Genomic DNA, 24,285 nt, shown 5'->3' with positions numbered 1-24,285 from the left:
TTTCCTGCAAAGTACGTGCTTTTCTTTAAATAAAATGAATTAATACAAACTATGCATTGATTTACCTACGTCTACTGTATGGCCTGTGTTATATCATGACTCCCATTATTGTGGAAGGTCTTAAAGTCCCTGAAGAGCAGATCCACCCTTTGGTCATTCCTGCTGCCCATGCCTAGTACGTCTCAGTGTCATCGCTCCCTGTAAACAAGGCCGATTATTTCTGCCACCGTGTGTTACCTCATATGATTCTTATTCTTTTTCTTTTTTAGCCTCGAGCCAAATGTATAATTATTTCTTCGGGTGGCCATCTCAAGCATGGAGAGTACTCTTTCAGCTAGCATTGTCTTCGTTGCTCTCTCTCTCTGGTTAATAATGTAGTGGATTTGGTTGCCATACACTAAGGCAGCACTCCTCTGCTCTCACAGCCTTGTCTGTATTGCCTGAGGACTCGCCTGCCTTAGCTGTGGGCTGGAGCAAATGAGCTCAATGTGAGTCAATACATTTACTACAGATGCATTTACTACAGTTCACATTCGCTTCTGAAACCGTCACTGAATTTTCACAAGTCATACTGTCACAGAATTACTTGCTTGCAGAAGATGTGCAGCTTCCTCAGGCTCAGGGCAGTCAAATTAGTAAACTGCTTATCAGAAATGTTTGTCTTTTGACAGAGCTGTGAAATGATTACTTAGACGAATCTAAGTTTATAGTTCATCTGAGTGGATCACACATTTATACACAGGAAATGTGACTTTTGCAAGCACATAGCAGGAATACGTTAGATTTACATACTATAAACAGTATTTAATGCCTGGATTTTGAAATACATATTCTAATACTGAATGTGATGCAGTCGGTAGCTTTGACAGATTTTATTTCACAGAAAAAAAAAATACTTTGCGATCTGTTGATAGGTGACATGTCCAGATTTATTGTCCACGTCATTACTGATTAAAAAACAAACGATAGAATGTTTCTGGATGAAGCTACTCATCTTAGTGTCTGATTTAGTGTGATGTTCAGAGGAAATGACCAGCTACAGTGAGACTGTTGACTCGAAAAGTTAAATATGTGAGGCTGACATGATTAGTTTGACTGCAGTGTATATTGCGAAAGTTATACAGGAATAGCTGAAGTACAAACACTTGAGAGTGACCTTTTAGAATCCCACATTTATCACACTGCGGGGAAACTTAATGGTTTTAGAGAGGTTTTCATTTCTCTCAGCACTCACAAGAGACAAAATGAAGAATGGCTAGATGTTGAAAGCAAAAACATGGTGAGTTTCTTTGTGGACTGGACCTTTAGATAACCGAGAATACCGCTGCATTCCTGTTCACTAAGGCTGCTCTCTGCTGTAACACATTCCACAGTTAATGGCCAAAGTTCCATCATCTTTCTGCCAAAACCATCCTATAAACATTCCAGATGTGAAGTTGAGACTTTGCAGGGGGTACGCTGTAAGGGTCAGCTTTCTCTGTTTTTTTCCACGGGACAATTCACATCATACTCCACAAGCAGCAGAAACTAGCATTTTTGGTTTGTCAGTGACATGACCGGGCATGTCTGGGGTAAGAGACTGTAGGGACTCTGGGTTCTCATGCACCATATTAAATGCCAAACAATGTCCTGTCAGAGGGAAAAATACTTTCTCTAGACCACTGAGTGCAGCAAAGAAAAACAATCTGATGTCAATTCTCCTTCATTTAACTGTGCAGAACCCCTTTATATTCAGTTTTTTTTTTAATAGGAATTTTGGGTCTAAGCATGGTTGAATTTAATCAGCCTGCACCTAGATATGTCTTCTCAGAGACACGCAATGGACATGGCTCTGTAGTCTTTTAACATTCAGTACACACGCCACAATCCAGTGTCAACTGCATATGTAATTTACTCACATGATTTATGTGACTGGATGCGTGTGTTCCCCTTACCGCCCCCCCACACAGAAATAATGATGTTCTAACAGCAGACCTCATTTTAGGTTTCAGTGTGATACACAGCGGCAATATGAAGACAAAGTTCATCAGAATATTGACTCAAAGAACAACACGCTTAGGCTTACATTATATATATGAAAAGAATACAAAAACATGAAATATCCATCTATTTTCCATAACCGCTTGTCGAATTTGAAGGGGCATTGATACTTAACAATACCATACATTAGGTATTCTGTTACAGGTGATAGTCCAAAAAATCCATCCATCCATCCATCTTCCACCGCATCCCCAGGGATCTGTATCACAAAGCCACATTTCTATCTTAGCTGGATAGCTTGTCGGATTTAAGGTAATCTATAAGCAAAATGTCCATTTAAACCTGGGTACCTTAAATCTGACAATATATCATGCTAAGCAACAAATCTCACTTTGTGATACAGGCCCCTGGTCGTTTTTGTGCACACACACACACACACACACACACACACACACACACGTAGGGTATACATATCCTTATGGGGACTGCTCATTCATTTCAATGGGAAAAATGCTAACGCTAACTATGACAACCTTAACCCCTACCCTGCCCTAACCATAACCATAAGTAACCTAACAAAATACAAGAGTTTTTGCATTTTTAGTTTTTTCATAGCAGTCACTGAGTTTTATAAAATAGAGTGTTCCCTTATGGGGACCAGGAAACCGGTCCCCATAAGGGAAAAAAAACAGATATTTATCATGTTATGGGGACATTATGTCCCCATAAGGATAGGTAAACCCGCTCGTGCACACACACACACACACACACCATAGGTAATTTAATGACTCCCAGAAAATCTTAGAAATATATCCATCGAAAAACTGCTCAAAGCAGCATTTCTATGTATGTTTTTTTTGGGGGGGGCGGGAATGATGTATTTTTCACATTAGTTCAATTATTAATCTTCTCATTTTGCTCTACAGGATTGGCACACATTGCATGTACTGGGAGTGACCGTGAAGAAAGAGCCTGCAGAGATCTCGTTTCTAGATATGCTCAAGCCGTCCCCATGGCCCAGCTCTGAATAAGAAACTGAGAGATGGATGGATGGATGGTCAGAGCCTTCTGTGAGGTTCCCGTTATTTTCCCACATACACCCATGAATCGAAGTTGAAGTAGTAAATTTCACTTTCGTGATGTACTGATCTTATGATCTAAAATGATTCGGAAGGATTGTGGGAGCTTAGAGATACCAGAGAGCAAATCTGTAGATGTAGGATAAGGCATTGCTAAATTAAGGGCCTTCTCACTAAAGCGCAGGTCAGACACACATGCCTGCCTTACACTTGAACTAAGGCTACCTGACTCGCTGTACTTAAAGATACGTGTTTCTTTTGGAATTTATTTACCTATTGCCTATAGCTAAAAACAGAAAATCAACAAAAAAAATGTCCTTCGTGTAATCCATAATCTTGACATTGCACGAATGAGGTTCTTATCACAAGACAATGCAGTTTATATTTTACTATACAGACTTACATTCAAAGCTTTTTCTTAGATTGCAAACATGATTTGCAAGGGATGGATGGATGGATGACGGATGGATGGTAAATTCAGTTGCACAGAGCAGCAAAGGATTATAAAGTGCACTGAAAGAAACATAACAGTGAAAAACTCAATACACAGTGAGAAGACAATACACAGTGCAAACAAAGTTGTGCGAAAATGAATAGATAGGAAATGAATCACCAAAGCATACACATGAATGCACATAACCATTCATAGTTATATACTGTAGGGCGTCATGACCCATTTTTAAATGTTGTCCTGACATGTTGTATGGTTGGAGCACGGGCAAGTATGTCAGGGGAAGGCATTGTAGTGCTTTATGCCGGCGGGTTCAACCAAGCCCCAGTACTGCTTCTTAACTGACAATGGTGCAAAAAAAGCACACTTAAAAGGTGCTCCAAGAGAGCACCCCGTGGAAGGGATGGACAGAACTATTTGTGAAATTCTCCAGTTTCGCCTCCAGAGGGTCTAGGGTCAGTTCTGTGATGAAGCTGGATTTCCCAATGAGTTTTTCATGAACTTATTTTGCTTCACTTGAAAAACAAGTGTAGTGTACACTAGTCACTATGGACTGCTAGAACATCCTCAAACTTCAAAAGACCTGAGCCTACTCAAATATTAGAGTCGGCTCCGGCCTTTCTTGTCCAATGCCGTTAAGTTGCTCACCCTGCCCAGTCTGCTGGTCAAATGGATCCTTCCAGGCCTTACAGCCCAGTACCACCTCCACTTCCTCCCCCTGGGTGGTGACTGATCTCAAGGGCCCCTTGGCACGCCTGAGATCCACCACTGCCTCCTTTGACGTGCCGATGCTGAGCTGCAGTTGGTTCTCCCAGCGCCATATGGCAAAGGGCTCTCCTAGCCTCCTATATCCTGCTCCAGTATCCAGGCAGCCTTCTTCTGCTGGTGGTATGAGCTGGTGTTGTAGTGGAAACCTGTTGTGTAAATGGGTGCACAGGCAGGGATACAGGACAGTTCCCAGAGGTGTCTCACCGTCCGGGGATTGGCGGGGCATGGATGGGGCACCAACACCCTGGCAGATTCAGAGGGCCCAACACTTAACAGGGGTCCTTGAACATACAAAATTATATACAAAATTTCTCAGGGGGTCCAAAATTTCTAGTAACACCCCTGCTCCGTGTCGCCTAACAAACTCTCGTCTTTTGGACAGATAATCTATGATCCAGGAGACTGAGAGGACCAGGCTGGTATAACAATAGTACGGGCTACACGACAGTCAAATGTGATTAACAATTTCAGATTTTGGCCATTGAGAATGGGCTGCACTGTGACATGTTTGTTTAATTACATCAAGTTTGGCTGGAAATTGGTTATGTAACAAAGGGCAGGGCTTTTCTGCGAAGTCTGATTTGCTCAAGGAGTGTCCCGTCAACACTGCAAAGCAGATGTTTGCTTAGATCCACGGTTTATGGGTTATTACTTTGCCACAAACTTAGAAACAGGAATAATCTCACATACTTAACAGGTACAAGCCAACACTCTCAGTCTCCCAATCTCGCTGTTATTGGGATCAGAAACACTTCTTGCTGTGAAGTGATTTATATGTAATTCATTTAAAAAGCTCATGATGGTCATTGGTGGTCACTAAGTGGTTTTGCTGGTCTGTAAACCATTCTTTATTTCAGCATTTCCATGAAAAGCAACAAGAGCCTAGTACTTGAAAAACATATTGTCTTTAGGTACAAATGGTGTGGACATCATCTAATGGATGTAGACATTGCTGTGGTCAAGTCACTGAAAGCGATATTCGGACAAACACAGCTGTGACTCAGTATTGATCTTAAATGAAAGGCAAGAAATCGGCATCAGTGGCAGAGTATTAAGACTGAAACAGGCATTTGTATGGAAAATCCCTCCCCCCAAAAAATGGCACTAATCATTAATGTACAACATGTATTTATATAAATATTTGAATGGAAAGGTGTGGACAGTACTTTGTTGTAAAGGGTATATAGGGATTACAGTTTGGACTCCACTGTCCTTAAGGCAGCCTGGTGTTTCGAGAGACTCGTAATCTGTTGGACTTTAGCACAGTCCTTCACAAGTGCAATGCCAACCTGCTGTAAAGTAGGAGTACTGGGAAGCCCTTGTTACTGCACTCGTAGGTGAGCCTGAAAACATGTCTTCTGTAATGTATTGTAAAATTCATAAATATACATAGCAGAATGTACTAAGTCGTCCAGAAAGTTGCGGAAAATGAATTCCTCCAAGGATTCTCCAACTCAAGCTCCAAGAATGACATCAAGCTCTGTACCACAAAAGTTAAACATCTGTGTTGCTTGGACAAAGCCAGTTCTGTGACTTTTCAATTCTGCTCATCTAAAGTTATTAGCTATTTTACCATTAATTTGCATATTATTCAAATAGCTTAAGGTTTTATACTTGATATACTGTATATATTCCTGGAAGCCATAATCTCTCCATCTGATATCCAGGGCATCAACTACCAAGTCCTCGTCTCTCCCCATCACAAACATCACAACGATAATTTGTATACTTTAAACTTGTAGATTCTGCAAACACATTACAATGTTACCAAATTCCCCCTGAAGCCAACAAATGCTTATTTCAACACTGCAGCTGTAGAGGGTTAGAAGATTTCTAAACTCTTAGTAACAGACATATTGCAGACATTATACAAGGCTACTAATCACCGCTCGCTCGGCTGGGCTTTCAAATATGTATCATTATTTCCTTCATCCTAATCACTGACAGAATTAACCAGAAGCTCTTGCTTTCTGAGCACTGTTCAGAACGAAATCTTGCAGTCGTTCCTATAAGGAATATGCTGGGATTCAGCATATACAGTATAGACTTAGCTGTTTACAAACAATTACAGAAAGATTTACTGTGGGAAAACTGAAAGGACATGACAGATCATAAATATATCTATAATAGAAAGGACTGGAAAGACAGAGAAGACCAGTTAAAGAAGTATTAACCGCCCATTAAATTCTGATTGTGATTATTCAGCAACACATGGCCCAGAAGAATCGGTACCGTAAACGGCATGGTTTCAATACAGTGGATTTCTATAAATTGCCCTAATATTCATTAATATTCATATCTTAAATTGTTGTACAGATGAAAAAATGGTCCACAGGAAGGCAAATATTTCCAAAGGTACTAAAGGAGAAACAAGCAAAGGCAAGGTTGGGCTGACAGGAAATCTGTTCTAAAATCATCCAATTATAGGCATGTAGTAAAGGCTCTTACTAGCAATGTGGTCACTGTTGGTGGTGAGATTACCAAACGGTTGGTAAAGTATAATCCAATTACCGCAATTCTCTTGTGCCAAACCACCAGATCATATTAGCAGCTGCTGGCAGACAGAAAATAAAGGGCTAGAAAAGGAAGGCGGCCAGGCGATGTGTGTGACCTCCGGTGTCCCAGAACACAGCCACCGCACACCCAGCACTCTTCATATTCCGCCCCAGACAGAACAGGTTGCCAGAGCTACACAACTCCCACCCATTAGCTGCAGGAATCCGGGATAACCATGGCAACCGGTCTCTCACCCCCAGGGAGACGAGCAGCAGAACTGAAAGGCTCCATTCAGCTTCCACAGCCCACTGAGCTGTTAGGCTAACAGTCTCTGTGGTTCCAGTTGAGCTGGAAGATGTGCTCATTAAAAGGGCCACCATGCAGATCTCACATACGTGATCTCAATCGCTCTTCCACTCACTATGATACGCGTGAAACTCATATCGCCTCTTACATATTCACATGTAACATATTTCTTCAAAAGTTTTGCTTTTTCCAATTTCTGTCCTGTGGTTTTGCTGACTAACGTGTTACATCAGCATGTGTAAATAGCCTTTACGGTCACTGAAGTCTGTTGTTTTCTTTTGACTATTTAGATGAAAAGTGGGCAATTTAACCCCTGACACTCATCAGTGACATCTCCAACACTGGACCCTTTCTGCACTCAAATCAGTCAGCACTGCAACCACTGGCATCTAGTTAAGATGTGTTTTTTCTGTAATTCCTTTAGCCACACCAGTAAACACCATAACATTTTTATATTACATATACTTCATACTGGAAATGGCCATGATTTCAGCAATGGAAAGATGCTCAACTAACAAATACAACACAATGTATATGTAAGCAGCGAAACACCAGGAGGGGCAGTAATGGCCAGAGAGAAGCAGCCAAGCTAATGTGTAAGCAGCCAGTCTCCATGAGAGCATCAGCTGTGCAGCTGCTAGAGCTGTACGCTCACTGGGGCCCAATCACTGGACTTCCTCATACTGCAAACACTGCATATTGCAAACTGTGAGCTGCTGAAAGGAATTACTTCCACAGCAGAGAGCTTGCAACATGACTGATGCAAACAACTACAGTACCTTGTTCTCCATCACCTCCTTGTATTAATAACAAGCAGAACTTGTACTAATTCAAGGAAACATTGTGCTTCTATAGATATTTTCCCTTTCAAAGACTAAAATAAGAACACCTTCCAGGACCCTCCACATCACTGCACTTTAGTTCTTTAGATCTTCCATTCTGTTCACTCGCCAAAGACCATGCAACGTCTTACTGTTATCTGGAAAGCCCATGTTCAGGGTGAGACTCAAATGTCCTCTGCAGGTTCTTCCAGCCAATGAGGGCTTAAGCATTGACCTCGATTTGCAGTCCGATTTCACACAGTGCTTCCGCTGATGGCTCCGATGTTTTTCTAAGAGATCACCAGGCTGGATTTTTGGGTTTGCAAGATCTTGTTGGATTTAAGATAGTCTGGGCTAAATGTCAGCGAATGAAGATATGGTCCATTTGAACTGGGGGACCCAACAAGTCATTTAGCTAAACCAACAAATCTCATTTCGTGATCCAGGCCCCAGACTACGCTGCGTAAATATTTCCACATTTAGGAATACATTTCTGCCAATAAATCACTAAAAATTGAGGTAAACAAATGAGCTAAAGAAGGTGGTTAAAAGGAACTGGTCAAAATGGCAGGATTTTCCGTTTAAGTGACAGTGGACAGTGGAGAGTTTGCTGGAACAAACGCAGCAACATGGAGGGTTATGACTAAAAGCCAGAAGAGCGGCAGGTCATGGGCCCCCGTCCCCAAACACTCTCACCTCATTCGGTTTAACCGTTACTCTGCCAGTCCCTAAACGATGGAAAGAAGGTCAGTCCCGCACTGTGGGGGTGGCAGCATCGTATTACTGTGGACTAAAAGATTATTCTTACTATTTTCTGTCATTTAAAAGTAATTTTTACAGCAAAGGCGGTAAGACAGCTCACTAATTCCAAGGCTTCATTGGTGCATCTCAAACAATAATAATGCAAAATGAAGCAGCTACTTCTCAGATTCTAAACTGCTCTAAATTGCATTCAAATAGACCTCTAGTTTGAGAAATGCAGCAGTGCACTCTGTCCTTACTTATTCCTGCAAACAGCCATTTGCATGGTTTCTCATCGATGTCTTGTTTGCAAGTGCAGATCACAGTTCTGTCCACACATATACGCCGCAGTTTTCTGAATTTTAAAAAAATTCCCACCTTACAACACCTTTCAGACAGTCTGCTATTACTCTTGCTCACAGTTTACATTTACAGCTGCCACATTGCATGCCTTCATTCATTAGGAAATTAAAAGAAACCAGCACTTGTCTCAAAGCAGAAGATCAGTCATTTTTCTCACCAGTGCAGATACACATGGAGGTGGAACCTATATTCAGAGCTTTGAGGAATGAGATCTGCTGCTGTAGTTAAAAGCTTGAGAATGAAAACAAACGCAAGCAACGGCAATCTTCTTTTGTTAACAGATGATGACCTGTTTATATAACAGCTGTACAGATTAAGAACCAATTGAGTGACTAAACTAAGGACTGTACAATTTTTTTTTTTTCAAAAAAATCTAAAACATATAGATCTATCATACATAAACCACAACACATACGGTTTGCAGTTTACAAAACAAACCACTCCACAGCATACTTAAAGTTTTATCTAATGTAGATTTCTCGAAAAAAATCATATTATCTGCATAGACTGCCAGTAATAAGATCAGTTGGTTATGAAAGCCAAGAAAAAAATCATTCTGAAAATCCAAAAAAAAATAACTACCCATACTTCGAAGAATGCTATTAAGTTTTGCTTTTAAGCGTAGTAAGTTAGAGTCATTATGATAAATGTTTTCTTCTCTGTGTGTATAAGCAGCTTCTGCACATGCATGTGATATACTGGTTCGCGGTTTTACTATTTTCTAGAGATGACCCATCTCTTTCACGTGAAAGACAATATGAGAAGAAGCACACAACACTGAGAAATCTTCTCTGACATGACATGAAACTCCACTCACAGCAAAGATCATTCGCCTCAGTATCACTTTGTCCAATATGACCACACAGATGCGGTATACTGTTTACTCACACATACTGCATGTGCCTATGCTGTGTGCAAACATCAAAATTCTAGGTTCACGTGCATGAACAGCAGAGATTTTTTTAACTCAAAGACACTGGAAAAAAATTAAAAATCACACAAGTGCTACAGTCTCCTTACTACTGCAAATGGATACAATCGTAAGAATTCAGGCTATGCTAACGTGGGACCATTTTTCAGCCCAAAGTTAATGCAAAGTGTGTAGCAGATTTCACACCTTATGGGCACCGTGGTTTCTCACACAGGAAACCATCCGGTAAACAGTCTAGACAGACTTTGGGCAAACAGCTTTGCTACTTCAGTCAGACGGGAGGTAAAATTTGGTTCAAAGTTCTACAGCTAGGATTAATACATTTTATCATTCTTAAAAATGATTTCTCTTGTCATATAATGCACTTCCCTTTGCACAGCAAATACATTCATCTAGTTTTCAAGTATTTTCAATGAAGGTGCAGACTGATCACTCATGAACAGGCAGCAGCCTATGCCGGGACAGCAAGCTGCAGCTGAGAAGAGCCAGTTATGGTGGAACATTTCCATGGTGGAGAACCTACTTCCTGCCATGTCACTGGGAGTGCAGCCAAAGATCTGGTCCTGAAGCTCCACAGCACTGGGCTCATGCTTAACTTCACCTGGTCCACACCACTTTGCTCTATATTTATAATACAAAATGTCAGAAGCCCAAACTACATTATCCTACCAAAAATGCTGGGATATCCATCAAGAAAAATAGGTGTGACTACAGAATATGCAAATATTTTGGCTTGTAGCGAATAACATAAGCCAGCACAGGGCCCCAACAGGAACAAGAATGGAGGAGGAGAAAAAGAGCAGCCAGGGGAACATAGCAGAACACGGCACCAGCTACAAATGATTAGAACGTCTCCCATGACACATCAGAGCAGCTGGCCAACATGTTAATCATCTGGACTTATAACTACTCTGGTTCCGGAATGTGAATGTGCTCCACTCTAAATTAACGCCCGTTTTGTGCTGCAAGAGTTGCTCCTCTGAGTCACAGTCATTTTTGTCTTGCTTTGAGTTGCCCATTCGGGCCGGATGACATGGCAATCGGCTCCACATCCAGCACCGTCCCTGGGGCCAGTCGGCTTCGGAGACGCTCCACGCTCCTCTGGTAAAAGGCCTTCTCCTGTTCCAGAGTGCGGACTATCTGCTGCATCTTGGACTCCTGCGCCACAAACTTCTCCACGTTAGCCTCCAAAGTCTGGGCCTTGACATGGGCAGTCTGCAAGGAGACCCAGCAAACTCTTCATCACAGCCTAACAGCTTGGCCATCTTGCCTCATTACCAAGAAAATGTAATACACAGAATTGTGTTTTATTTACTAGCCCTGATCTTCATCATGTGCCAAAGAAAGGATCTAATCTAGAACCAACAAACAGTCATCAACAGATGTTCTCATCATACTAGAAACACAAGTGCAATTTGATTAGACATTCTCAAACCCCTTCTTACAGTTATGTTGTCAGCATTAGATTCACCCATAAAACGTTTTCCATGCTTTTCTCAACTTAGAAAAACTATTTCCTGTTTTGCGTCTACCCTTAGAGAGCTCTGGCGCCACCTCCTGGCAGTCAAAAGCACCCAGTGAAAATAAATCAAACATGAACAAACAAGAACATAAATATAATTTGCAGCCATTCAAGAAATGCACACCGCTGGCATATTTCTACACCAAGCATCTACGTAGATCCAGTACTACAGACACTCATGCATGCACATGCCAGACCACCCATCTACCTGAAGCTTCACCATCAGGTCCAAATTCTGCTTCTTTAGGTCAATGTTGGTTCTCTCTAGCTTCTCAAGGCGGTCAAAGTCTTCAGATAGGGTCAAAGTCTCTGACATTTCCAGGAACACTTGGTACTCAACTTCATACGCATGAAGCTGTTTGGAAATGTCAATTTCCATAACCTATTAGGATAAACAGAAATCACTAACCATGAATCATTCTTCTCATCTGACACATACTGAAAACAATGTAATATAACAGTACTTTGGAATATCAGTAACTGTTTTCCCACCTGAGAAATAATTTGCTCCATCTGTGTCATGGTAAAGTTAGGCATGGTCGTTTTAAGGTAATCCACAACAGTCTCGAAGCTGTCACACTCGATTATGTTACGTTCATGCTTCTGCAGGAGACACAAGGCTACCTTGAAGACCACTTCAGGGCCTTGGGCAAACAGGACATCTGCAATAAACCACAAACAAATCACCCAACAGGAAATATTTCAGTTTCACTTTTCCCCCCGTATAATTTGAAAAGGCCTTCAAAATCACGTCAGAGAAAAAGCTATCCCCTTAAATGTGAACGACACCGAAATACAGGCAGTCCCCGGGTTAAGAACGTTCGACTTACAGACAACTTGTACATACGAATGGACAGCCATGAAGTCTATTATATTAAAACTTCAGGTTAAATACAGTGGATCATAATAACGAACACAAACACTACTTTGTGATGTTCTCCACAGCTTCAGCAATTTGTTGGCCTAATGTACAGTACAGCACTGTATGCAGTTACTTTTATTATTACTGTATAATTATTATTATGGGATGTATTATTAATTTTCCAACTTACCTCCGAATTCAACTTAAGGACCGACTTAGGGAACAGATCTCATCAACCGGGGGACTGCCTGTACTCTATTACTACACAGAAATACTGATAGAGAACATAAACGTCGGTTCACATGTCCTAGGTCAAACGTCATCGCTACGCGTCATGCATAACGATCCGAAAACGTACCAAAGATGCGGGCCACGAAGCCCAGGGGAAACTGAGAGGCAAAGATGGTGAGAAACCAGGGGGCGGCATACAGGCAGGGGTTAACTTTGTGACACTCCAGGTGATTGAAGACGTCTCGCAGGTAGTCGTGCAACAGACGGGAGATCTGGTACATCTGCATCTGAGACACAGAGGCGGAGACAGAGACTTAGCTGCTGTAACATGACATTATGAAGAGTGCATTATTTTGTGAAGTGTAATAGAGCAAAACTGAGTGGTCACAGTGCATGTGCCTGTCAAGGTGGGCCGTCACTGTGCAGAATCCCAACACCTGCTCACAGATTCATGGGGAATGACACAGTGAAGACTATTAAAGCCAGAACAGAAGAGGTCAACAGACAGAGTCTGACTCAGCTACCAATCAGAAGATAGACAGGAATCTCTGGTGACCAGGAGTTCGTTAATGAATAAAGTCCATGACTCGCATGTGGTCTGATGGAATAACAGCTAGGAAATAAAGATGAGCTGGGATTTCCTCTGAAGCCTTTCGGACCTGCTGCCGGTAAGCTCACCTGCAGAAACACCATGTCAGGCCGGTACTGCCTACGGAAGCCCAGGCCGTACATGAGGAAGCGCAGCATGTCGAAGGCCTGCTCCTCGCTCATGTGCAGCAGCAGCAGGCCGGCCACGAAGCTGAGGCCCTGGCAGTAACCCACCTCCACGTCCAGCAGGGAGTAGGCCTTCAGCAGATTGTAGAGGGACAGCTGCCCCGCCCCCAGCTGGGCGGAGAAATATGGGTGGGCGGGGAAGGTCCGCCCTGTGGTCGTGCACACACACACACACACACACACACACACACACACACACACACACACACAGAGCACTGCCATCAGCACGGCCAAAACCTAAGAGGTACAGTGATTACAGAGCTTTGTGCTGCTATAACAGGCTGTATGATCAGCATTTACCTGAGTATATAAATGAACCAATCAAGGCACGTATGAAATGAATAAAGACATTACAGCGATGCTCGACAATGGCTGCCTTCTACTGTATGTCTAAAATGCTGTTTCCATTAGCGCAAGAAATGAAAACAGGAAACATGGACAGCTAACAGCTAAATTACATCAATGAATGATCATTTTTATGAATAAAGGCCAGCGGTTTGTTAATTACTGTTGTAGTACTCAAGTTTTACACATCTCTCACCCTAAGAGGCCCACATGAATCGATCTTGACACCCCCAAAGTCTCTGTCATGACTCAGGCTCTATCCTTCAAGACAGCTCTTTTCATAATGACTCTAACTTACTACGCTTAAAAGCAAAACTTAATAGCATTCTTCGAAGTATGGGTAGTTATTTTTTTTTGGATTTTCAGAATGATTTTTTCTTGGCTTTCATAACCAACTGATCTTATTACTGGCAGTCTATGCAGATAATATGATTTGTCATTAAATTACCCGGACTTTGTACTAAGGAGCTCGCAGGGTAAAATCTGTTTAATGTCTGAAATTCACAGACTGCAGCTTACCCAGGTCTACCAGTATGGCGTGCTGCTGGACAGTCAGCTGCTTCAGCAGGTCCTGGTACGAGGCTTCTGGGGGCTGCTGCCGGCAGGGGAGCCAGTGAGCCAGTCGGTGCTGCTGGGACAGAAGCCGCCACACCTCCCCCCGTCGGCTTTTAGGGACACCTAGCAGTGAGCAGGGAGGCAGGCGATCGGGAAGCAGGAAGGGAGTCCCAGAGGCGCAGGGCCACTGGAGGTGCAGAGTCCCAGTTGGGTATCAGAGACGTCAGGGACCACCCACCATGACCGACAGAGATGTCAGGGACCACCCACCATGACCGACAGAGACGTCAGGGACCACTCTCCATGACCGACAGAGACGTCAGGGACCACTCACCATGACCGACAGAGACGTCAGGGACCACTCACCATGACCGACAGAGACGTCAGGGACCACTCACCATGACCGACAGAGACGTCAGGGACCACTCACCATGACCGACAGAGACGTCAGGGACCACCCACCATGACCGACAGAGATGTCAGGGACCACTCACCATGACCGACAGAGATGTCAGGGACCACCCACCATGACCGACAGAGACGTCAGGGACCACTCACCAATGACCGACAGAGACGTCAGGGACCACTCACCATGACCGACAGAGACGTCAGGGACCACTCACCATGACCGACAGAGACGTCAGGGACCACTCACCATGACCGACAGAGACGTCAGGGACCACCCACCATGACCGACAGAGACGTCAGGGAGCACTCACCATGACCGACAGAGATGTCAGGGACCACTCACCATGACCGACAGAGATGTCAGGGACCACCCACCATGACCGACAGAGACGTCAGGGACCACTCACCATGACCGACAGAGACGTCAGGGACCACTCACCATGACTGACTGTACTTCGGATTTCCTCCCTGCTCCACCGGACTTTGCCTAAACAGGGAGCAGCCAGTTTCGTTTCCCACAGGGTCAGTAAGTCCTCGGGACACTGGCCAACTTCCTCGTAGCTGAGCTTCATATTCTGAACTGGCAGCTCATCTCTGCTGGCTACCAAACACAGAGACATTGTATGGCATGACTAGATGCAACAATGCAGTACAACCAGTTATACTAAACTCATCCATCCATTTATTCAAATGTCGGACTTATCCTAATTATTACTTTTAATTTAAATATACACCACAGTGGAAAGACAAAAGAGAGACAACAAACCAAGAAAGTCAAAACTTGGTCACTGGACAAAATTTACTTTACCTGAATTAAAATAATTGGTGAAATACAATATCTAGATTTCCCATTTAAACAGATACGATACCCAGTATAAAAAGCATTTCATCCAGTGACGAATTGAAACTCTAACATGTTTAACATCAAAATCTGACCGAGACGCTTTCGTCTTTACAGATCGTTAGAAGGAAACAAACATGTCTGATGTCTGAAGTCATTGTTAGGAAGAATATCACAGGAGGGGTGAGCCGACCTTCCAGATGCTCGTCCTCCTTCTCCATGTGGAGCAGGAGGACCTGTTGATGGATGGCCCACCTCCACAGGAGCCGGTACTTGGATGCGGAGTGCTGCACTCCTCCCACAGAGGGCCTAAGGTCAAAGGGCAGCTGGCGGCCATAGGAGTCGTGGTCCTGAGGTATGGCATGTGGAGACAGAGGCAGAAGCTCCCTGTCAGCCAGGCCGTCTGCACCTTACCCCCCCCGGGAGAGAGATTAAATCAGTCCGGGGTGCTGGAGAAGGTTCTACATGTACCGTTGGGTTCATCAATCGTGCAATGGGAGATGCAAACCTATTGAAGGCTTGTTCATTGGTGAGGCGACCTGGAGGAAGATCTTCTGGCGCCAGGAGACGTTCCGCAGGGTTACTGGGGTAACATCAGCAGTGAAGGAGTCACTGCTGCAGCCCACAGAGGTCTTCCTCTGTCCCTCCGTGTTACTGCACCACACAGCATCGAGAGAGAGAGGCGGCCAAGCAGTCAGCAAAGCCTGCAACCCCAAACTCCTCCAGGAACTACCTGACCGTGCTTCCTCAAAACATCTACATCAATTTGGAATAAAAGCATCTGTTAAATAAATGTAATATAAACGTATATTACTGATACACATACGGGGATGACACGGTGGCACAGTGGTTAGCACTGTTGTCTCACACCTCCTCACAACACCAAGGTTCGAGTTACTTCCATGGTTTTGTATGCGAGGATATTCTCCCAGTGTTGTGTCCTGCAGGTTCACGTTACGGTCTCAAATAACTACTCGTTAGTGTAGTGGTTAGTATCCCTACCTGTCATTCGTGAGACTGGCGTTTGATTGCCCAAAGGGGAAGAAAAAAATAATGTAAATTAATGTTGCTTAAGCATTGGCATAGACAGACGCCCCCTGCTGGACCCAGGTTGCAATTACAGTTAAATTGCAATTACATACATTATCCAGGATCAATCACTTACCCTATACAACCTCATTTTAGTGACACAGACAGGCCTTGCAGAAGCATGTCACTTAAGTATAAAAAGCTGGACTATGACTGGGTGATGTGATTTACACACCAGTCCATAAAGAACAGATCCCTACAGTAAAGAAAGCAGTCTGCAGACTTATACTGTATGACTGAAACTGAAAAAAATACACCTGCTGATTAAAGACAGGGCTATAACTCACCTTCAGATCAGATATCAGTGTTATTCCCCATTTAACAGAATAATTTGTATTTGTATGAATAAGCAGCACGTCTGAGCAACGAAAAGAAGGTCCTTGCATCGTGAGTACAGACCAGTCATGGCACCAGTTAGATAAACTATGAGTTAGCAGTAATGGAAAATATTAAAAACAAAATGTTTCATATCCAGAATATATTTTACATGTACGAATCAAGTTTCCTAGTGAAACCAAGCAATAATCTGGGGCTGAAAGTAAACTGTCAGTGTTTCTTGTTCATCAAATAGCACCAAGTAACAAAATGCAACAGCCGGAGGAAGCTGCTGATTGGTGTGGTTCTAGTGTGGAAAAAGGTACGTTCAAGAGGAAGAGAGAGAGAACAGGAAAACGGTCTACAGACGCAGTAACATCAAAGAGAATAACACACGCTGTTACTCTCTGTTACTCTCATCACGCCTGTTGAGTGTTTTTCTGACTGGCTGTTGGCCCCATATCACGTCCCATACATCCTGATGATAACCAGGGGAACCACAGCGTCCAGTAAAAGGATTCTGGTATAAGATACAGAGGTAGGTAGTTCAGGTCCAGAGAGCATAAATCCAGACCAATATTTTGTTTCAACCAACCAGCTGAGTAGTCCACGACTGTAATTCTTTATACTCAACTGGATGAAACAAAATGTTGGTCCGGACTCTTACTCTCTGGACCTGAATTACCCAACTCTGATAAGCTGTTCAGGAAATTAGGTGCTGACCACGAATGGGAGAGACAGAGAGACAGCACACAGTCTGACCATAGACAGGACGATTTAGAAGACCTATAAAAAATAAATAAAGACCTATATTAACTACAGTATTAACTATCACGTTCATACAGATTTCACAATCATTTTGTTTTAAAAAGTGTGTAGTGTGGTTGGTTTTCATACAATTGAATCACTTGGATATTTAGAAATAGTATATTTCATAAAATCATCTAATAATCTAATCTAATAGCAATATTCAGAATGTAATACCATTACAAAATGACTGAACCATAATTTTAAAACACTCAGATATACAATGCTTTGCATGCATCAATCAATCATAATCATTCTATTTTCTTGCATTCAGGTGACCAACACCTTGTACTTGTTGGAATGCAGGTACAAAATGTTCGTGATCTTCGTGTTCTTTATTAGAATTTTACGAAATGTGGTAAATTTTGGTTTGCAGCAGGCAGTAGAGATTCTTCCCTAACCCGCTTAGAACGTTTGGATCGAAACAGAGTATATAATTTGGCCAAAGCCAATATGGGCCTCCTCGCTGCAGAAGTTTACCAAGGCAGACTGTCTCTGAACAGTCAGGTCACATGGGAAATTACCAGGACATCAACGGCAGGAGGTACACAGGAGATAACAGGAGGGGCAAGTCAGGGCCGGCAGGATCGTCTGTGTTAGCAGGTTCTGCTACTGACCTGCTCCGGAGAAGCTCAGGGGCCAGAGACTGCTGCCGGCGGAACGGCGCCTTGACATGAGGGTGGCCCTCGCTGAAGGAAATCCTTTTTTTGCCGGGCAGGTGCCCGAAGGTCTGGGACCGCTGTCGGAACTGTGGGTCATCTGGGTCTTCCTCAAAATTAGATGGAGAGGTCAGGCAGGGCGTTCCAGGAGGGGAACTGCCGGAGAAATCATCCTGAGAGGAAGCAAATACACTATCGATATGCAGACTACTGACATCTCAAATCCGCTACAGAATGGTGCGCAGAAACAAGGCACACAATACATAAGTAACCCCACAAACAAAGTAATATACCACAAGGTACACTTACTGTACTGACTATATCAGTATCAATATGGGTACACCCAGTCACGCAATCTCCACTAAAACTTCCAATGTTCTGTTCATACACATTCATCCTATTTTGTATCTTCCATCTTAATGTCATGTTGAATGTCTTACATACATATTTATTATTTGCACTACGACTAAGAGAAGCTAATTTCTCCTCACTGTTGACCCATCACAGGTGTGATGACAGTTAAGATTCTTTGACTTGATTTTACATGGGCGTTAGATATATTTTAGGAATTAAGAGCTTGGCTTTATTTTCTCAGTACAATGAGCCTTGAAGTATTTTCTGAAACTGATCAATCAGAATCTTTGTGTCCAGTACTGGAAGTGGGTGGCCTGCTGTTTTTTCCTGCTTCTGCAGCGCACATTGTCAATTCAAGGTTTTCCTGAAACTTCACTTGGGTTTCGGGGAAAAGAAAAAAAAAATCAGTATAAGCCAAAATAATTTAACAATGATAGTATTCTCCCTGGACTCAGCGTTTAAACAGATCCTATTATGGCTCAGTGCAAAACAAACGTTGGGTGTAGCACAGAAACAACTCGGACTCTAAATATGAAGCCGCCTTTTCCTAGACGTACATGCTGCTAAACTTCTGTGCATCCAAATACTAAAGACTGAGCGTTGCGTGCTACACGCAGGTGGCAGGTACGTGCCGTACAACTCATGTCCAGTGGGACCCAAGCCTGTTTACTGAATTGTGGAGAGGAAAGGTCTGCTTTCAGAGAGCCAAGAGCTGAGCTTCCTGTCTGCCTAAACAGGCTGCTTCCTGCTGTAGCCAGAACAGCATGTTTACTAGTTACAAAATGGAGGAGACAAAAAACATGCATTTTTATAGACTGCATATACTGTGTGTGTGTGTGTGTGTGTGTGTGTGTGTGTGTATATAATTACACCCTTAATACAACCCAATTAAAAAAAAAAAAAACTAGGATGCTGTGTAAAATGTAAAAAAAAAAAGAATTCAATGATTTCCTAATCATATAAAGCCACATTTAGTTCAAATTAGAACAAAGACAACATATCAATTTTATTGTTTTATGACAAATATATGCTCAATTTGAATTTGATGTCTGCAAATGATAAAAAAAAATTTGGGACAGGGACACATTGTAACAGCTTCTTTTAACAAGAAACGAAAGTGGAAGGTTGTCCCATCTGCCTGAAAGTGAAAGGTTGTCCCATTCTCATTTGATATGTCGTCATTGTTCAATTTTCAATTAAATATGGGTTTATATGATTTGTAAATCATTGCATTCTGTTTTATTTACATTTTACACAGCATCCCAACTTTTTTGGAAACGGGGTTGCGTGTAAAGGTAGCCGCATACTTCAAACGTTATCGATGTTGTATGAGTGATGATCTCACTCATTGTCGACGGCTGGCTGACAATGTCACGCCATGCGGTTGGTTAGGAGCTGCCGTGCTCTGTACCACGCCACATTAATCTTTAAACGGTGTAAATAATATGTGTATTCCTGTATTTATGTCAATTGTAAACGTAGTTACTGTGCATTGTTTGCTGTGGAATGCGTGAATGAACATCAGAGACTGCCTGTTCTCCCACCTCGCATTCCGTACACTGATAAAGGTGACCAGCACTGCAACCAGCACTGCAACCAGCACTGCAGTGTCTGCAGATGCCAGAGCTGTATTCATACCGAACTGACAGGCTTGGTGGGAACAGTCTCCACAGCCTTCAAGCCACAGTAAAAGGAAAACACTGTATACCAGATACCTCTCAGCAACCAGGGGAAGACCAGGATCAGCTCACCCATAGGTGGAAAAGAGGAACCACTTTGCAATAAGGCTCCCTTTTGCTACTAGGTAGTAACTCATTAATGTTAAGACTGTTATAACTTGTTTAAAATTGTCTATTAATAATTTACAAAGTGTTACAACCTAATTAATAACCAGATTATAAACCATTCATGAACTCTTTATATGGGTAGCCTTATTGTACAGTGGCACCGGAAAAGGTACAGGTGTATGTTTGGTGTCAAATGGAGGAGCAAGGCACACAATCGGAGGGACGCTCACATGCTCGAAGCTGCCGATGCTTCCTAAGCGTCCTCGCACTCGACTCGCTCCCTGAGGAGACACATCACCACTCAACATGTTACCAAATAAGTGTCTGCGCATTAAATCAATGCCAGATGACCTTAGATGTACAATCAAAAAAACATCACTAAAACACATTCAAGTATGGTTCTACACTGAGATTTCAATTTACTCAAACGTATAACATCAATGGGGCAATAGTACAAAAGTACAAGAAACATATTGGCTTAAGGATGTAGATTAAATAAATATTTCATTATTATAAGGCAATATTTAGACACTATCACTGTCAGCCATGGGAACACTAAGAAGAAAGACCAGTCAAATGACATCCAGCAGGGCACAGAAACCGTGGCGTTTTCCGAACACTGGAGAATACCAGAAAGTAATATTTATCTGCCAAAATGGCACAAGTGACATACCCTTGAGAGGATATTCTCCAGGGAGCTGGTCAGGGAGCTGCGGGCCTTGGTCTTCAGCACGTCCAGTGTGAAGCGAGCACCAGGCACGGCGTTGTCTGACACACGGCTGTTTCGGTCATCCTGTCACAGGGCAACACAACAAGCCAGATCTATTGCTTTAGACCAGTGGTTCCCAATCAGGTCCTTGGGGACCAACAGTCCAACAGTCCATGTTTCTCCCAATCAGACAGTCCACATTTTTACTTCCTCCCATCTCCCGGAAGCAAAAACATGCACTGAAGGACCGCATTGGGATACACTGCTTTAAACAAAACGTTTACATGTATACTGAACAACATAGATAGAAGCGTTAATAGAGTGGCATGTTTTGAGGAACACTTTAGCCCGTCAGCTGTCAGTCGCTTGTTTCGACTTTAGCAGCTTTTTGGATTTGTAAGCAAACCACCCATGACGTCCTCATGCTGGAGGTAAACGTGCGATTAGGTCATTGAGCACAGCCTTGTTTTGAATGCTCTGATATCACCCTGAGACATCGCACATCAGTCAGGCCACATGTGATTATTACCTGGGGAGCCTCTCCAATATGCAAGTGAACCTTCTGTTTAGTTTCATACAGCTGCCTCAGATGGATAATCAACAGCTCATTCTCTTCTTGATCAGTGGCAGGCTTCATCTTCTGCATGGACAAATATGGAAGAAAACATGCAGCAATGTTATTTAATACCAACGGCTCTTAAAACAGCTGTTAAAAAGTTACATCCTAGTAATGCCTTGTCTAACGGCATAGGAGAGAGATTGATATTGGGGGAGGCGACACAACTTAATAATTTATATCCTCCTGAGACCCGACCTATTCATTTATGTCCATTGTAGTGGACATTGTATTTTTGCATTTATTTTTTCACTGATGTTGGGAAACATATTTATTCTTGTTGTGCACTAAAGAGGACATGCTGTGAAATTAAAATAAGAATAAATTAGAAAAAATCTAAATTGTAAGATGTCTTATTTCCTCCAAAGACAAATAACCTACAATTGAAGGAGACTTTTTCCCTTGGGTCTCGGGAGGATATACAAAGATCTGTTTATGCTTATGGGAGTTTCACCTACACAAAAATGTTCTGAGGGCAGAATAAAAAATGATTGGTTATCTTTCAGAACCAATCGGATTGTGGAGGGGGTGGGTCTAAGCAACCAGAGGAGGCGGGACCAAGACATCTGATTGGTCCCACCTCCTCTACAATCTGATTGGTTATCTCTCCATACCATTCATTTTTTTTGTTTCGCCCTCAGAACATTTTTGTATAAGCAAAACCCCCACAAACTCTGTTTATTGGAAGAATGGATGAATACTAATAAAATATTGGGGGGAACACGACTTCCCCATTCCCCCAGTCCCTGTACCCCAGGTCCAGTTCCTCCGTTTTAGTGAACCACTACAACAGACACCAAGTCAGCATGAACGGAGATCACCTGACCTGAACACTTTCGAAGGTATCAGCTTGTTCCTTTTCAGTCAGCTGGGAGAGGTGTCTCTGAATGGCCAGTTTGGCCCTGGGGGGGTAAAGACCTGAGCAGACACAGAAGGGCCAGTGAGGAGGCTGCCTCCCTGTGACGCATCACCAGATCACCAGCTAGTGAGCGGTACCAAGGGGTGCTCTGCACCTTCGATTCTCTCGCAGAGCTTGTGCAGACTGTGCATAGGGCAGGTTTCACACAGCTTCACCGGTGTCTTGGTGCTCCGTAGGGCAGCGGCTGTGCAAAAGGCCTGCTTCAGAGTCAGCATCACTTCACTCACCTGTGGACAAACATTCAGGTAACCCACAGCCAGGGCTACATGTCCCACAGCCAGGGCTACATGTGACGTTCCTCCTGGTTGATAAAATTCAACAAGTACATATTCATGTCAAAACTGAAAGCTGCGGGAGGTTATCATAGTTTCATAATTCCTTTGTATTTACGATGATATTTTGAGTCATCTATGGTAACAAAAGTCCGAGCATTAGAAGGAGGTTCTTGTTACAATAGAGCACCGTTTTCTAATCCGGTCCTTGGGGACACACAGACAGTCCATGTCTTTGCTTATTAGGAGCTGAGAGGGAGCAAAAATGTGGACTGTCTGGCAGGGAAGTCAGAGGGAGCGGAAATGCGGACTGGCTGTGGGTCACCGAGGACCGGACTGGGAAACACTGCAGCAGAGCATAGTGAAGGAGCCACTCACCAGAGATTCACTGGCACATTGGAACACATAGCATATGTACTGACTGGGACCAGGCTCCCGCTCCCCAAGGTCACGGCAGACAAACCCAAAGTGATCCGTTTGTTTAATTCCCTATCCATCCATCCAAAAAAAAAAATAATTAAAATTAAAAACAAATCAGGACAAAAAAGGCAGATGTAAAATCACACCATCATTATTAGTTTAAATTCAAGATATTTGCACGTTAAGGGTTTTTTTGAGAAGATAATCCAGAACTGCGAACCATGTTTTCTGTAGCTCCTTAAAATAACACGTCAATTTTCCAAGAGGGTTTCCGAGAACAGTCACACATGTCAGCGGAAAAACCAAGGTCACGTCAGACGCCATTGGAGAGAAGTCTTTAAAAAAAATAAATAAAATAAAATTTAAAAAAAAACAACATTTTACACAAACCTGTGAGCAGCAAGAAATTTCTTTGAAATTCCTTTCAAGCACTACAGTCTTGCTGTCTGGGCTAATGAGATTCACTTCAAAGCGTCCAACCTATGAGGGGAAGGTGGTTGAGAAAGACAGTGATCAGGTAGAACAGAGAACAAGACATCCCATAATAATCGCGTGAGTCAGAGCCTCATTCAGCCCGAATGTACACATAATCAAGGTCAAGACTGATGAGTAGGGAAAAGAAAAATGGAACCTGACTTAAAGTAAATAAAAGACAGGAAATGCTGCCAATCCAAACATTTCCTTACTGAGCAACGCTCACACCGCACTGAGCTCCAAAGCACATCAGCCGTAGCAACTGCCTTTAAAAAAATGTCGTTTACCAATAAGGAAAACATTTGGCCAAAGCTCTCCAGCTACCAACTCCACATTTGCTTGCACAGATAACAGTCCTTTCATGCTGATGAAATGCCCGTCGAGCTACAG

General features: G+C 42.9%; 1 protein-coding gene across 2 annotated transcripts in view; it reads right to left on the bottom strand.

Annotated features, from left to right (window-relative positions):
* Positions 1-783: 783 nt before the first annotated feature.
* Positions 784-24,285, bottom strand: part of LOC111852765 (TBC1 domain family member 4-like) — a 29,423-nt gene continuing 5,921 nt past the window's right edge. Inside the window, exons 3-19 of one of the 2 annotated variants that reach the window (XM_023829000.2) lie at positions 23,812-23,901; positions 23,380-23,490; positions 22,824-22,956; positions 22,637-22,728; positions 21,724-21,834; positions 21,159-21,278; positions 20,716-20,766; positions 18,303-18,517; positions 15,983-16,128; positions 15,668-15,883; positions 15,073-15,234; positions 14,190-14,348; positions 13,230-13,474; positions 12,679-12,838; positions 11,951-12,120; positions 11,667-11,840; positions 784-11,151 (exon numbers count right to left, since the gene is read on the bottom strand). In XM_023829000.2, the coding sequence (XP_023684768.2) occupies positions 10,927-11,151; positions 11,667-11,840; positions 11,951-12,120; positions 12,679-12,838; positions 13,230-13,474; positions 14,190-14,348; positions 15,073-15,234; positions 15,668-15,883; positions 15,983-16,128; positions 18,303-18,517; positions 20,716-20,766; positions 21,159-21,278; positions 21,724-21,834; positions 22,637-22,728; positions 22,824-22,956; positions 23,380-23,490; positions 23,812-23,901 (2,580 nt within the window). In that variant the 3' untranslated portion in view covers positions 784-10,926. Of the gene's footprint in view, positions 11,152-11,666; positions 11,841-11,950; positions 12,121-12,678; positions 12,839-13,229; positions 13,475-14,189; positions 14,349-15,072; positions 15,235-15,667; positions 15,884-15,982; positions 16,129-16,850; positions 17,523-18,302; positions 18,518-20,715; positions 20,767-21,158; positions 21,279-21,723; positions 21,835-22,636; positions 22,729-22,823; positions 22,957-23,379; positions 23,491-23,811; positions 23,902-24,285 lie in introns of those variants that run through there. The other variant, XM_023829001.2, reaches the window with a different exon arrangement.

The sequence above is a fragment of the Paramormyrops kingsleyae genome, chromosome 16 (genome assembly GCF_048594095.1).
Source record: "Paramormyrops kingsleyae isolate MSU_618 chromosome 16, PKINGS_0.4, whole genome shotgun sequence".
NCBI classification, from domain to species: Eukaryota; Metazoa; Chordata; class Actinopteri; order Osteoglossiformes; family Mormyridae; genus Paramormyrops; species Paramormyrops kingsleyae.
Note: the sequence above shows the minus strand (reverse complement) of the source record. Positions and strands in the feature narration are given on the sequence as shown.